Here is a 12,945-nt window from a genome sequence, read left to right as displayed (position 1 = left end):
CCTCGGGGTACTTTGTGGAAGTATCGAGTGGGGCCTTGCCGCCTGAACGCCACTGCGATCCCGTCTTGTTTGCATTGGCGTCCCGGGATATATAAATATGTATTATGTATTACGGCTGCAGCCTCTCCCCCTCTTTTCCTTCCTCTCCCCACCCCCATCGCACACCGGCATCCTCCGCCACGCATAAACCATCATGGGCTTCCTCGTGCTTGACCAGGACTACGAAAGTCAAGCCCAGGCCAAGATCCAGGCGTCTCGCTCACCCGACGGCGTGCTGCGCGGCAACCTACAGTGCGAAATCACGCTGCCGCTCCTCACAAACCCTCCTGAAAGCCGCCTGACATGCCACGAGACTGCCCAAGAGACCGCACACGTCAGCGCCCATATCTCGTCCCGCATCCACGCCTTGTACTCGCAGCTCGCCGCCCATGCTGCTGCCGCCAGCCCCTCCACGCCAGCAGCACCCGAGGGTATCGCGCTAGGCATCGAGATAGCGCCCCAGTCCTTTGACATTTACCCGGAATGCGACCACCGCAGGTACCACTCTCGGCGTCTCCATCTGCATGACCCGGAAACCCTGCCCCTCCTCCCCTTCGTCCACAAACTCTCTGTCAAATCAGCAAAGACCTACGACGGGGTCTGCAACTTGTACGATCTCCGCCCCTTGTCGCTGCTCGTTCCTTTGCAATGCATCGCCGCCCTGCCGAAGCTCACCACGCTCCTGCTTCCGTGGATGTGGGAGAGGCCTATGCCTTACGCTTCGCCCAGCACGCCGGTGCGCGAGCACTACGCCCGGCCCTGGGAGGGGCCTCTCCGGGACGCGAGGCATGACTTTGGCCATGCGGTTTGCGAGCCAGAGAAGTTCCTCCGCGGCCGAAGGATCCCGGCGAGTCTCAAGAACGCACTGCTGCACTTTTGGGAGCCGGCGCAGATCGCGGAAGAAGACCAGAGCGTGGCTCGACCGGATCTAGTCCATCCGGCCGAGCGGGATCCCGTGAGCGTGGGGCTGTGCAGGTTGGCTGCGCAGCTCGAGAGGCTGGACCTGCGTGCTCTGCTGACGGAGGACCTGTTCCCCGCCGCGGGGGCCGAGGATCAGCAGTGGTCATCCATGCAGCGGCTCCGGGTTGAGTTCCACCCGCTGCGCCCGGATGGGATGTGGTACTTTGTCGGTCCGCGCGGCGAGGATCCTTTACACAGCGGCGGCTCCGAGGAACAGAGGGAAGGTGGCTTCCGAATTTCCGAGACGACAGATTACCCGCGCGAACACGACATAGCCGCGGACAAGGAGATTGACGAAGAATACGACGAATTTCCAAATGGGGACTCGGAGCTCGATCATCTCCCCGATATGTTCCGCACCGAGCCGCACAGAAAGAGAATCGAGCCTTTACTTGGGCGGTTTGCGGCAGCGGTGGCTGACATGCCCAGATTGGAGGACGCGGAAATGTTTGCGCACGTCTGGTGGACGCCGTCGGAAAGCAGAGAAGAGGAGTATGGGGGCGATGCACCGTACGGCAAGAACAGTGTGCACAGGTGGGGTGTGCGATATCTTGCTGGCCGTGGTAGCGGCGGCGACGACGGCGACGGCAAGACGACGACCCCGGTGGTGCAGTGGCAAGTTGGGGACTGGAGACCTAGTCCAGGGGTCATGGCGCTTTTCGAGGCGCTCGGGACACAAGAGTGGCTTGATTTGCAGTTTACAGAGGGCAGGCCCTCGCCGACTACCGATGATGCGATGCGAGCCCGGTTGTTTTGATGTTGGAGAATGGAATTCCAGCAGAGCTGTAATAAGCCAAGGCCAAGTCTATTACACGAGCTGAATGTACACACATGTCAATACAAGGCAGATAGTCTTAGCATACTCTAGATCTCCACCCCCAACGCTTCGTAAATCGCCCCAATATACGCCGTCGACGCCGGATTCCCCAACATACTTGTCGACCGTAGATTCATCGCATACGTAATCGTGAGCCCCCGGTCGACATCCATAATGCCCAGCGACCCGCCCGAGCCGCCCCAGTACGCGATCCGCCCCGCCGGCAGCCGGTCGTCCACCCACGTCTTCTCCCTGCCCCCGTCGGCGTCACCGCGCAGTGCGTACCCGATGCCGAACCGGATGGTCTGCCCGACGGCGAGGTCGGGGCCGTAGGACTGCTCCTCGAAGATGAGATCTACCGTCGACTTGGAGAGCAGGTACTTCTTCTTCTCCTGTTCCTTGTTGTCGTTGTTGAAGCCAGCGAGGGTGATGTTCGACAGTATCGTATTCAACCCCCGCGCATTCCCGACCCCATTCGACGCCCCCACCTCCCCCTCCCGCCACGCCCGCGTCCGTCCGAAGTCAGGCGGCATCGCCGGATTCGCAATCGCCTTCACGAACAGCGGGCCCGGCCTGAACCCCGGCGGCAGACCGCCCCCCACCTCCACCCCCACCTGCGGCAGGTGGTGGCGGGGCGACGAACTCGGACACCCGCCCCTCGTCCTCCGCGCGCAGCCCGATCTGGAAATCCGCCCCAAGCGGCTCCGCAATTTCTTGCGCGATGAACTCCTTCAACCGCGTCCCGCCCGTCACGCGCCGCACCACCTCGCCGAGCAGGTGTCCGTAGTTCCACGCATGGTACGCCGACGCCGTCCCCGGCTCCCACCAAGGGGCCTGCCCCGCAAGCCGCGCCGTCGCGTCCGAGTCGCGGTCGCAGACCTCCTCCATACCAACCGGGTCCTCCCAGCCCGCGACGCCGGAGGTGTGCGCGAGCAAGTGCCGAATCTCGACCTCCCCCTTGCCGTTCGCCGCGAACTCGGGCCAGTACGTACAGACTTTATCGTTAACGGACGCGATGGCGCCGCGGTCGACGAGCAGGAGCACCGCGAGGGCGGACACGGTCTTGGTGCTGGACGCGAGGGGCACGACGGTGTCGCGCCCCCAGGCGCGCGTGCGCGCGGCGTCGCGGTGGCCGCCGTAGAGGTCGACGACGGTTTCGCCCGCGAGGTTCACCGTCAGGGAGGCGCCGAGCTCCTCGCCCGAGTCGAGGAAGGATTGGAAGAGGGTGCGGACTTTGGCGAAGCGGGGGTCGCAGGTTCCTTGGGCTTGTGCCATGTTTGGTGTGGGCGTTGTTCGCAATTGAGTTTCGGTGATGGGTTCAAGGGTGGCAGTAAAGTGGTAGTCTGGTTGCTTTCATACTGTTTCAACAACACTTAAAGGTAAGAGAATTGATGCGACCTTTATACCACTCGCCATGGATGGCATCTCTGAGGAGAAACACCATATTCGGCTCTGGCGGAGCTGACCTGCGGTCAAGATTGAGTCAGCCGGCCGGGCTAGTTTCCCGCCCCCGTTGCACCAAAGCTGACGGCGCGGACGCCACCACGATGCTAAAAAGGGGGACGACCAATCAGGAATTACCAAATCCGAGCCAATCATCGTTCACCATATTCGAGCACACCAATCATATCCGTAGCTTCAGATCTCTACACAACGGCTCTGGATGGGTCTGACGATGGCTGACATTCTCTGTGACACTGGGTTCTGCCCCCAACAAAGCCTCCACTCACGTAAGGCGTGCAGTGGTGTTGGGGGATGTCGTATATTATTCGCCAACTAGTAAAACTTCCTACCAATAAGTGTCCAGGTATCCCGAACAATCGAATTAGCTTTTAAAAACAAGAGTGTCTCTCGTCCCAAGACGCAAAAGAGTGTCGAAAGATTTAAGAACCGGCGACCGAACAAGCAGAAATCATTGGGAAATACTCCTGGCACATCTTAACATCATTCACTCAACCGTCGAGACCTAGACCAACATCCTTACATCAAATAACACTTTCTTATGCATTATCTATACTGGTATACAGAAGGATACCCAACGACCTGCTCTATGCAACCAAGTCCAATCGGGACTTGTGACTCCAACATGCATTACAAACACCAATTCAGAAACCCATCCAAATGCTTTACAGGTTCTTGGAAGCCCAGCCCAGCTTAGGGGTAGAGCCGCCGTTGAACACCACGAAAGCCGCCTTGAGCGCAACATCACCAAAAATGTTGACGCCGATGCTGGAGCTGGACTGCAGTCCACCGAAGCACTGGCTGGAGCCCGATGAGACCTGGCCGAAGTTCATGAACTCACCAGGGATGGTGATACGGGCGTTGCCGACACCAAAGGTGAAGTCGGGCGCGGTGGCGGAGCAGGGGTAGACGTAGCCACCGGCTGAGTTGGAGTTCTGAGAGCCGCTAATCTTGCCGTAGTAGGCCTTGACGACGCTGGAGGGCAGGTACAACAGTGTGGTACCGGTGTCGGCAATGCCCTGAATGCTGGAGGAGCTGAAGGAGCCGGAGCCGACCTGGTAACCCGATGAGGTGAAGCCCCAGAAGCCTTGGCTGTTGTCGACGTTGACGTAGGTGATGGAACCGGTGTAGGCATTGTTGTCAATGTAGCCGAAGTTGTATTTGCCGGCTAAGCGGGTGGCGCAATTAGAGTTAGCATATCTGAGTGAGCAGCCAAAGCTTTGGATCCAGCACCCGGCTAAGGATAGGGAGAAAAATAAAGTTAGAGTGCTTACCGGCTTGGTGCTTCAGGTCAGCAGTGAACAGAGGTTGCGCGAGGGAGCTCTTGGCATTGTCGAAGAAAGTTTGCTGCTGCTGAGGGGAGACGGTGTTTAGGCTGCTGAAGGCGAGGCCAACGAGACCGTCGATGGAGCTGTCCGACGAGAAGGAGTCGGAAACCTGCTGGGCCGCCTCGACGGCCTGGTTGTTGACCACGAGGCCGCCGATGTTCACCTTGTCGGTAAAGACGTTGCCGCTGGAGGAGCTTCCGTCCCCGTACGAGATGTCCCAGGTGTAGCCGTTCAACTGATTGGAGGTACTGCTGGAGGAGGGTGTGTAGATCGCCTGCCCGTTGCGCTGGGACTTAGGGGTCTCGCTGCTGAAGACCCACAAGTCCGATGAGCCCGTATCGAAGTCGAGGTCGAGGTTCTGCGCGGGGGTACCAATCGAGACGGGGCTGGAATAGGCGTCATCCGACTCGTCGATGGGGTTGGCCGCGACAGAGCCCTGGTCGCGAGTCTGGAGGGTCCCGGTGATGTTGGCGACGGCAGCGACAAGCTCATCGGAGGGCTTGGCGCCGTACTTGAGGTGGGCCTTGTAGACTGACAGAGCGCCGTTGAACTTGTAGTGAGGCTTGCGTGTCTGTATCGAGGCCATGCCAGGGCCGGCGTTGCCCATGACGGTGCCAATTCTGGTGTTGGGAGGGACGGCAGCAGCAAGACCGACCTGGGCGAAAGACGCCGCCAGCAAGGCGTTGGTGAGGGCGTTCATCTTGGGTGAGTTGAAGTTGGAAGGTGGGAATTAGAAAGTAAAGGTGAATATATTAATCAACCAATTAGGCCAAGATGTCAGGCGGCGCAATCAAGCTCAGGGACGCAGGAGGCTTGCTGTGGGTGCTGGGTGAAGCATGATATGGAGAGGGAGGGAGACGTGATGTTTATATAAGCTTCTGGGTTTGGTGTTGGTCGTCATCCCATCCCGAGGCGTGCGCTTGCTTTCGTGGCCTCCGTCTCATCTCTTCCGCAGGAGGCCGTCGTGACGATCACATGTGGGCGTAGTGTCGAAAGAGGAAGTTGAGCTCAGTCCCGCCCCGCCGTGGCCGATAAGCCCACATGAGCCATGTCGCATTGATAGGCTCTGCTGTCCCAAGTCACCAGGAAGATGGGATCGTAAGGTCGCTGATGGGACGGCTCTCGGTAGAGGATGTTACCTGGTGCGGGCAGTGACCTGTCGAAGAGGCATGTCGAGACTGGCACTGGTCGATGGCTGCATGAGCGCCCGAGCCACTCCATCGCCGAGCTTCCGTTTTAGTCTGGCCCGGAACCTTAAGCGAGTAGCACCGGACGAAATGCCATGCAAGTGCCGCAATGCCACTGGAGACTGGAGTATTGGGGCAAATTGCAACCTTGCGTAGCAGGGCCGGAAGCTCAAGTCGGATGGAGTGCCATCGTCTGAGTGGTGGATGGAGGCTCAACTGATTTCCAGCGCCTTGACGGGCATTTCTTTTTTGCAACAAGTTGGTGGCGCTAGAGGCGGCCTGCAGGCTTAGGCATGAACATGCCTGTGCCGACCTGCCTATCCGCGTTAGTCGGCATGTTACGCTGTTGCACCCTAGTGCTCGCATTGGCCAGAGGACGCAACCTCCAGGGCGACCCTGGAGGCGATCCTAAAAGCTTAGATCCAACGGATGGCCTTTCTGGCCATCTGCCCTCATCTCGGCTGCTGCCGCGCATCGGCTGGACAGTTTGAGGTCTCGGACATGTTGCCAGAGGAGGAATGCGCATGTTCAAAGGTGACGGGTGCGACATGTCATGCTTGCATGGATTGCGACATTGCGACAAGTGACTGTCGGTCTTACAAATGGGAAAAGTAAGCAAGCAAGCAGACTCGGGAATGATAAGACGACAGCCGTCACTGCTGTCATGGGCCATGGCGTCATGTCAAGTTGCCTTAGTAAGGCGAGCGCCACTGCCACGCCAGGCACGGGCACGCCTAGGCCGGCATCCGATCTCTTTCGTGACGGAGGCTTTCCGCCATGTTCGCGTTAGAAGCCGAAGTCCCGATTCTTTTCTGAGGTGCAATTAGAACTTGGTTCGAGGGATGGTCGTTCAACTTTGAAGCGATCCATTCTTTGCCTGCGTGGTGGTGTGAACTGGGCACTGGCAGCTGCAGCCAAGAGGTGCTTGATCATGACAAGCTTTCTCGATCGCGATAAGCGGCACCCCGAGTGTGTGCAGGACAGGGCGATAAGAACCAAGACCTCGGCGTATTGGTGGGTTGCATACAACGTCGGCTGCCTCTATGCCAGCCGCACATATGTGGCTAGAGATGGAATATGCAATGCAACCCAACATGAGTCTTGTATCAGTCCGAAATTGGCCTCAAAGTCCGAAATTTGGATTGATGCGAGCGCCAAGATCGGCCTATTGAAAGTTAGAATTCAAACTGCCAGGCTACATCCAGTATGTGACTAACTGACTCGAAGTGGGGCCCCCGCCAGCGACTGCTCGGGCGCTCTTGGCAGCTTGCAGGCATCGTCCCAGCTGCTAAACCCTGGCGTCTGATTGGCTGGGCGCGACAAATTCAGGGGCAATTGGCTACGTTTGGGTCTTCGCTCACCTGCTATATTGGGATCGGTATATGGATTCCGCATAGTCGGACTAGCGCTATCGATGGCGCAATGGTCTAGTGCACTGCTGTGTTATTGACATCCGGTTGATAACTAAGATGGTCATTGGACATGGCCAGGCCACTCAACTTTCCTTTTCCAACGGATTCAGTCTCATCATGGATGCGCACAGTAACCTATAAGAGAAGGTGGGATACTTGCAAAATTCACGAATGGCATCGTGTGACAACACGGACAGAGGAATTGGAGCTCTGATATCAGATTATATGAGAGAGTGAATAAGTTTTAATGAACCAAGCCGAACCTATTCCACAGAGATACACTCGTTTGATATGAATATCTAAACCAACTGGGAAGCGTTTAGAAAAAGAAAGAAGACAATGTAACGACTGTGTCAGGAAAGGAGTAATGAAATCCATCAAAACAACCAATACCCAATAGGGCGTGTGGAAGCCATCGTCCACCCCCTTGAGCCTTTCTTCTACGATTGAGTTCCCTGTCTTGGATTATCCATTCCCGTCGCGCCACCGCGAGCTATCACGCTTTATTCCTACCACCTTGCTTACTCGACTAGCGGCAGTCGCTTTCGCAGAGTCGCCCACAGACTCAGTTGTGGCCATATGCAGTAACTGCAGAGGAAGGAAATGATTTCCCCTCGAAGTATCCATCAAGCATGCTCTTGAACGACTTCAGTATGGCGTCAATATGCTGTTCAGTCGATACGTAAGCCGGCGAGAATATGACATGGTCACCGTGAGTATGGTGCTGCGCGTCTTCGGTCTTTGTCCACGACCCCGGGTAGACATCCAGGCCCGGAACCTTCAGATTGCTCGCGTCCGGTACTCGGCAGTGCTTGACGAACTTCGTCAGGACAGAGTACTGGGGGTGGAAGGGCTCCTTGCGCTTCTTGTCCTTCACGAGCTCCACGCCCCAGAATAAACCTTGGCCACGGACGTCGCCGATGTGCGGAGACGTTTTCATGATCTCCTGCAGTCCCTTCCTGAGCTGGTCGCCTCGCTCGCGGATGTTGGCGAGCTTCTGTGGCACGATCTCCTGGACCGCGGCGGCGGCGGCGCAGACGGCTGCGTGGGCCTGGTATGTGTGCCCGTGAGAGAACTCTCGCAGTTCTCTGTCAAAGTGTCTGTTTCCCCTGTCAGCTGACGGTCTTCTGTGACTAAAAGCTCAACAGTGTGTGCGTGCTAATAGTACTCACCGGATTGCGTCCACAACCTTTGCATTTGCCAGGATGGCTGAAGCAGGTTGGATGCCGGCCCCGAGAGTTTTGCCTACGATCATGATGTCCGGCGCCAAGTTGGTGATATCGGGCAGAGGAGCTTCTCCATCTGCCGATGGATCGACACGGTCGTCGACATTCTGTTGGTTTCTGAACTCCTCGTCGAAATAATGCCAAGCATTGGCATATCCAATGCGGCCCAAGCCACACATGATCTCGTCATACACGAGGAGAATGTCGTACTTTTTGCACACCCTTTTTACCTTCCCTAGATATCTAACGCTGGGAGGCTGGCACCCGAGGGCCTACGATAGTAACCATTAGACGAAATACAAAGGAAGGAATCGGAATTACCTGGATATAGACTTACTGCCCCTGACACCGTCTCGATGACGAGCGCAGCAACCTTTTTCTGCTCCTTTTGTTCAATATGGCTGATCATCTCGACGAGTTCGCGTACTAATCGGTCATCGTATTCGTCATCAGTTTCCGGTGTGTTGGCCCCGCTCCTTTTGACGGTCTGTCTGTCCCGGTATGGGTAGTAGCGATTGACCTTGTACAGATTATCCGTGCTGAGAAGTCCACCAAAGTTCTCCTGGCGGGCGGGGAAGTGGCTGAGCGAGAGGGCCTGCACCGTGTTTCCGTGGTAGGAACTTGTTCTGGTGATGAAGCAGGCCTTCTCCTTAACGTCACCTGGAATTTCTGCAGCTTTTCCCTTGCCCACTGCGATCTTCTTCCGCCCATTCCAATACTGCCATGCCAGCTTGACCATGGCGTCGCACACTTCCGAACCTTGTGATCATGTTAGTTGAGGGTTCGCGTAGGCAAGAGTGACAGTGAGAATCTACCAGAATTGAGCACCATCACCTTCAACATCTTCTCTTCCTCTTTCAAGTCCGCGGCCGGGATGTTCGAGTTGGCCACCAGGAGGTCTGTCAACTTCTGGTGGGCTTCCGACGTGTAGGCGTAATGCATAAAGTAGGACCCGTTGATGACTTGCTCGATAAGAGCAAGTACCACCTGACCGTACTCGCTGAAGGAAGACTTTTTGGCTTGCATCCTCTTCAGCACCCCTCGAAGCTCCCGCAGCTCCGGGGCTTCGTCTACCCAGCCATTGCCGAAGCAGCTGACAGCTGCTCCGCCGCAAGCGTCGAGGATCTCATGGGGTTCGGTCTGAGTCTTGTCCATCCAATACGCAACTTCAAGGGACAGTCCCTTGCCTTTGGTAGCTGGAATGAGTGGGCTATCATCGCTCAGGCTCCCGAGATCAGAGAGGTGTTGTTTGAGGCCTTGGATGACATACATGATGGCTACTAATGCTATAAGTTTATCAAACAAAATGTTTCCTATATCTTGCGAGTTGTTGAAGTGTAGATCCTCAGATTTTGCGGGATTCAAGATAAGTTCCACAGCTTTTATATATACTTGATGAGAGCTAGATCTAAATCCAAGATCTCAAAGATTGCCGAAAACTTCATGTCGTAAATCCAACCAACCCTGGATCTCATTCCCCATTCCTCTCAAACATATTACACCATTCCCAGCTACCCGGTTAAGATTGCAGTTACATTGCAGTCAAAGGCTCGAGGACAAAGAGAATCGGGCATGAATATGTGAGTTGGTCGGCACCCCGGCCCCTTTTCCTTTGTTTGCCTCCCGACGATGGATGGGCAAACACCGATCCGGATCGGAGATTCGGAAGTGAGCTATCACACAAACCAACAACATCTACGATTCCCGAAACTGAATCCGGTCATGTTTGCTACCCACACTTGGGGCACGACATCTGGCATGAATAACATACCCCGGCAATTCTTCATTGCTTACACTATAGCAAGCACTAAAGTCATGTCATTGGTTTGTACCCGAAGGAATCTGGGTTCGAAAATACCAGTCCGGTATTCGTGGCACCGACTCGCTGTTTGGCTAATACATGTCGTGAAGCCGACATGCTGTTATCTTCTAGGAATTTCATGGACTCATGGTCCAGATTTTCAGCCAGACATGCGATTGCATCTTAAGCATCAAACATGACCGCTCCCATCCTTCTCCTCCCCATCCCCCCTTCTCATTCCCCCTCTCCTCTGTCTCCCTCACCCTAGCCCTCTCCCCCCCCCGCCGCCTTCTCCTCCATCTCCGCCTTCCTCCTCCTCAACTCCGCACAAAACCGCGACCCCGCCCGGATCCGCTCCCCCTTCCAAATAAACACAAACGGCACCCCGCACATGACCGCGCTCAGCCCCGCGAGCACGCTGCATGCCCCCGCCACGCCCAGCCGCCCCCAAACATCGGCCCCGTCGCCAGCGGCAGCACCACCGCCACCAGCGACCGCGACGCCGACGCCGCCGCGTTGGCCGACGCTGCGAACAGCTCGTACGCGTCCGTCAGGTAGTTGATGAGCGCCATGAAAATCAGCATCCACCCCAGCCCGAACGGGACCCCCGCCAGCATCGGCACCCAGAAGGGCACGCCCGCCGCCGGCCGCGCCGACCAGCCGAGCCAGAGGAGGCTAATAACGAAGAGGGGCCCGCCCAGGCACGCGAGCGGGACCCGGCGGTACTCTTCCTGCCGCGCCCAGGCCTTGCCCGTCTTCTGCGCGCGCTGCAGCACGTGGTCGTACGCGAAGAAGATGGGGAGGCCCAGCACGCACCCACCGCCGATGGGCAGGAAACAGAGGCCCGTCACGCCGGGCGACAACCCATAAAGGTCCTGGAAGATGCGCGGGAAGGCCTGGAAGGACATGTAGAAGATGGCGTAGACGAGGGCGAGGTACATGCAGACGCTGCTGACGATGAGCTCGGTCAGGATCATGCGCATGGGCCGCGTCAGGACGACGGTCAGGAGCTGCTTCAGGTCGCGGTCCTCGAGCTCGGCGGCGGCGTAGACGTTGGACTCGGGCTTCTGCTTGCGGAGGGCGGCGGCCTTGCGCGCCAGGAGCACGGGGGCGTACGTTTCCGGCAGGAAGATGACCGGAATGAAGGTCAGGCCCGCGTAGATGAGTGCGATCCAGAAGGTCCAACGCCAGCCAATCGACGTGGAGCAGAACCCCTGCGTGAACACTCGATTAGCTTCACCCTATTGGGGGATCAGGCTCTGTCCAAAATGACTCCCGACTCACTGAGATGATAGGGGCGAAAAGGGGCCCAAAGACAGTTGTCTAGCAGCCGGCATGTCAGTAACAGTGTATCTCGTGAATTAGGGTGCAGACCAAAAAGGGGTTCCAAGACATACAGCCATGAAATACGCCATCGCGCGGCCTCTAGCCACGGGATCGGCGTAGACGTCAGCAATGATGCCTGCGACGGCCGCGATGGGCGCACTCGCAAACGCGCCGCACAGGAAGCGGAAGACCAGGAACGCCGGCCAGCTCGGCGCCAGCGCACAGGCCAGGGTCCAGATGGTGAAGATGGAAAACGTGCTGACCACCACGATGCGGCGACCGTACTGCTCGCTTAGTGGCCCCCTGAAGAGAAGACCAAGTCGGATATCAATCAGTCTCGCGAGTCCTTCTCCTTCTTCTCGGGGTGGGATATAGACATACACATCATAGGCCCGAGCACGAATCCCATCAGGAATGTGGCAATGGGTAGTGGCATCTGCTCCTGGGCCGTGACGCCCCACGCCTTGGCCATATAAGGGATGGCCATGCTCGGTAGGGAACTCCCCAGAGTGCTGTTGATGATTAAGACCATGGTGGTGAGAAGCACTCGGTTTCTCTTGATCTGCACCTCACGCATAGAGCGTCAGTCAGTTCCTATCCAAGTTGCTGCGACAGTAGGCATCAGTGTGAGTGCGTACGTGAGACCAGTTGTGCGGGTTCTCCTTGTCGCCTTCCTCCCACGAAATGATCTCTCTATCCGCAAACTGGCTACGGTCTTTTGCTTCACGGCCATTGCTGTCCGGGGATGCCATCGTCTGCAGCTTCTTCCCGGTATCGCGCAGCAGCATCTCGACTACTCAGAGACCGCACGAGGTCGGCCAGGTGGCTCAGTCCGCCAGGATGGGCTTCGTTTATAGTAGCGTCACTCAGCGAGTCTGGTGGGCTGCGAGGAAGGTTTCTGCCGTCTTTTACTGGTCCGGCATGGATCTCGGGCTTGTCTTTCTCGATATTCTCTCCGTTTGACGCCATCGTGGTCAGCTGGTCGCATAACAATGATCGATTTCAACACCATTAGGCAGCGTCGGTGTCGATCGACGAATGTCGCTGGAACCGCAAGAGAACTATCAGAGGCGTGGATGGACAAGGAAAAGTTATGTTGGGCAGGCAGCCGGATAGCTCTGTTATGCATTCCGCGGATGTCGTATCGCCGCTTTACTGCCCAACGGATCTGCCGCCACCAATCCTACTGCGGAGGGCCCTTTTGGAGCCGAGTCCGGCGCATGAGGTTCGGCGGGGAGGGAGGGATCGACGCCCCCAATGCGGAAACCGTTGCAACCATCCTGCCCAACACTAGGTGCGATTGGGTTACTGCGCGGCTCACGATTGCTAAGCATCATATGAGCCTCGAGCCAAAGTGGTTTCCCAACAGCCGGATCTCCCAGATCAAG

The 12,945-nt window shown here is 57.1% G+C and overlaps 5 protein-coding genes across 5 annotated transcripts; 1 reads left to right on the top strand and 4 right to left on the bottom strand.

Annotated features, from left to right (window-relative positions):
- Positions 1–193: 193 nt before the first annotated feature.
- Positions 194–1,756, top strand: PG997_000383 (uncharacterized protein; the record flags this gene model as incomplete). Its single annotated transcript, XM_066804698.1, has 1 exon — positions 194–1,756. One exon carries the CDS (start codon positions 194–196, stop codon positions 1,754–1,756), a length of 1,563 nt encoding a protein of 520 aa, XP_066674471.1.
- Positions 1,757–1,863: 107 nt separating this feature from the next.
- PG997_000382 (beta-lactamase) lies at positions 1,864–3,091 on the bottom strand (the record flags this gene model as incomplete). Its single annotated transcript, XM_066804697.1, has 2 exons — positions 1,864–2,430; positions 2,456–3,091. The coding sequence occupies 2 exons, from the start codon at positions 3,089–3,091 to the stop codon at positions 1,864–1,866; spliced, it is 1,203 nt and encodes a 400-aa protein (XP_066674470.1).
- Positions 3,092–3,942: 851 nt separating this feature from the next.
- On the bottom strand, positions 3,943–5,305 carry PG997_000381 (secreted aspartic proteinase precursor; the record flags this gene model as incomplete). The annotated part of the gene is made up of 2 exons (XM_066804696.1): positions 3,943–4,445; positions 4,552–5,305. 2 exons carry the CDS (start codon positions 5,303–5,305, stop codon positions 3,943–3,945), a joined length of 1,257 nt encoding a protein of 418 aa, XP_066674469.1.
- A 2,464-nt stretch (positions 5,306–7,769) lies between these two features.
- On the bottom strand, positions 7,770–9,702 carry PG997_000380 (uncharacterized protein; the record flags this gene model as incomplete). Its single annotated transcript, XM_066804695.1, has 4 exons — positions 7,770–8,313; positions 8,377–8,702; positions 8,768–9,189; positions 9,246–9,702. 4 exons carry the CDS (start codon positions 9,700–9,702, stop codon positions 7,770–7,772), a joined length of 1,749 nt encoding a protein of 582 aa, XP_066674468.1.
- A 930-nt stretch (positions 9,703–10,632) lies between these two features.
- Positions 10,633–12,345, bottom strand: PG997_000379 (Polyamine transporter 3; the record flags this gene model as incomplete). Its single annotated transcript, XM_066804694.1, has 4 exons — positions 10,633–11,445; positions 11,629–11,860; positions 11,935–12,125; positions 12,196–12,345. 4 exons carry the CDS (start codon positions 12,343–12,345, stop codon positions 10,633–10,635), a joined length of 1,386 nt encoding a protein of 461 aa, XP_066674467.1.
- Positions 12,346–12,945: the final 600 nt, after the last annotated feature.

This window comes from Apiospora hydei, assembly GCF_038363865.1.
Source record: "Apiospora hydei strain CBS 114990 chromosome Unknown utg000002l_segment0_segment0, whole genome shotgun sequence".
NCBI lineage: Eukaryota > Fungi > Ascomycota > Sordariomycetes > Amphisphaeriales > Apiosporaceae > Apiospora > Apiospora hydei.
The sequence above is the reverse complement of the archived record's forward strand: the minus strand, read 5'-3'. Positions and strand labels throughout refer to the sequence as shown.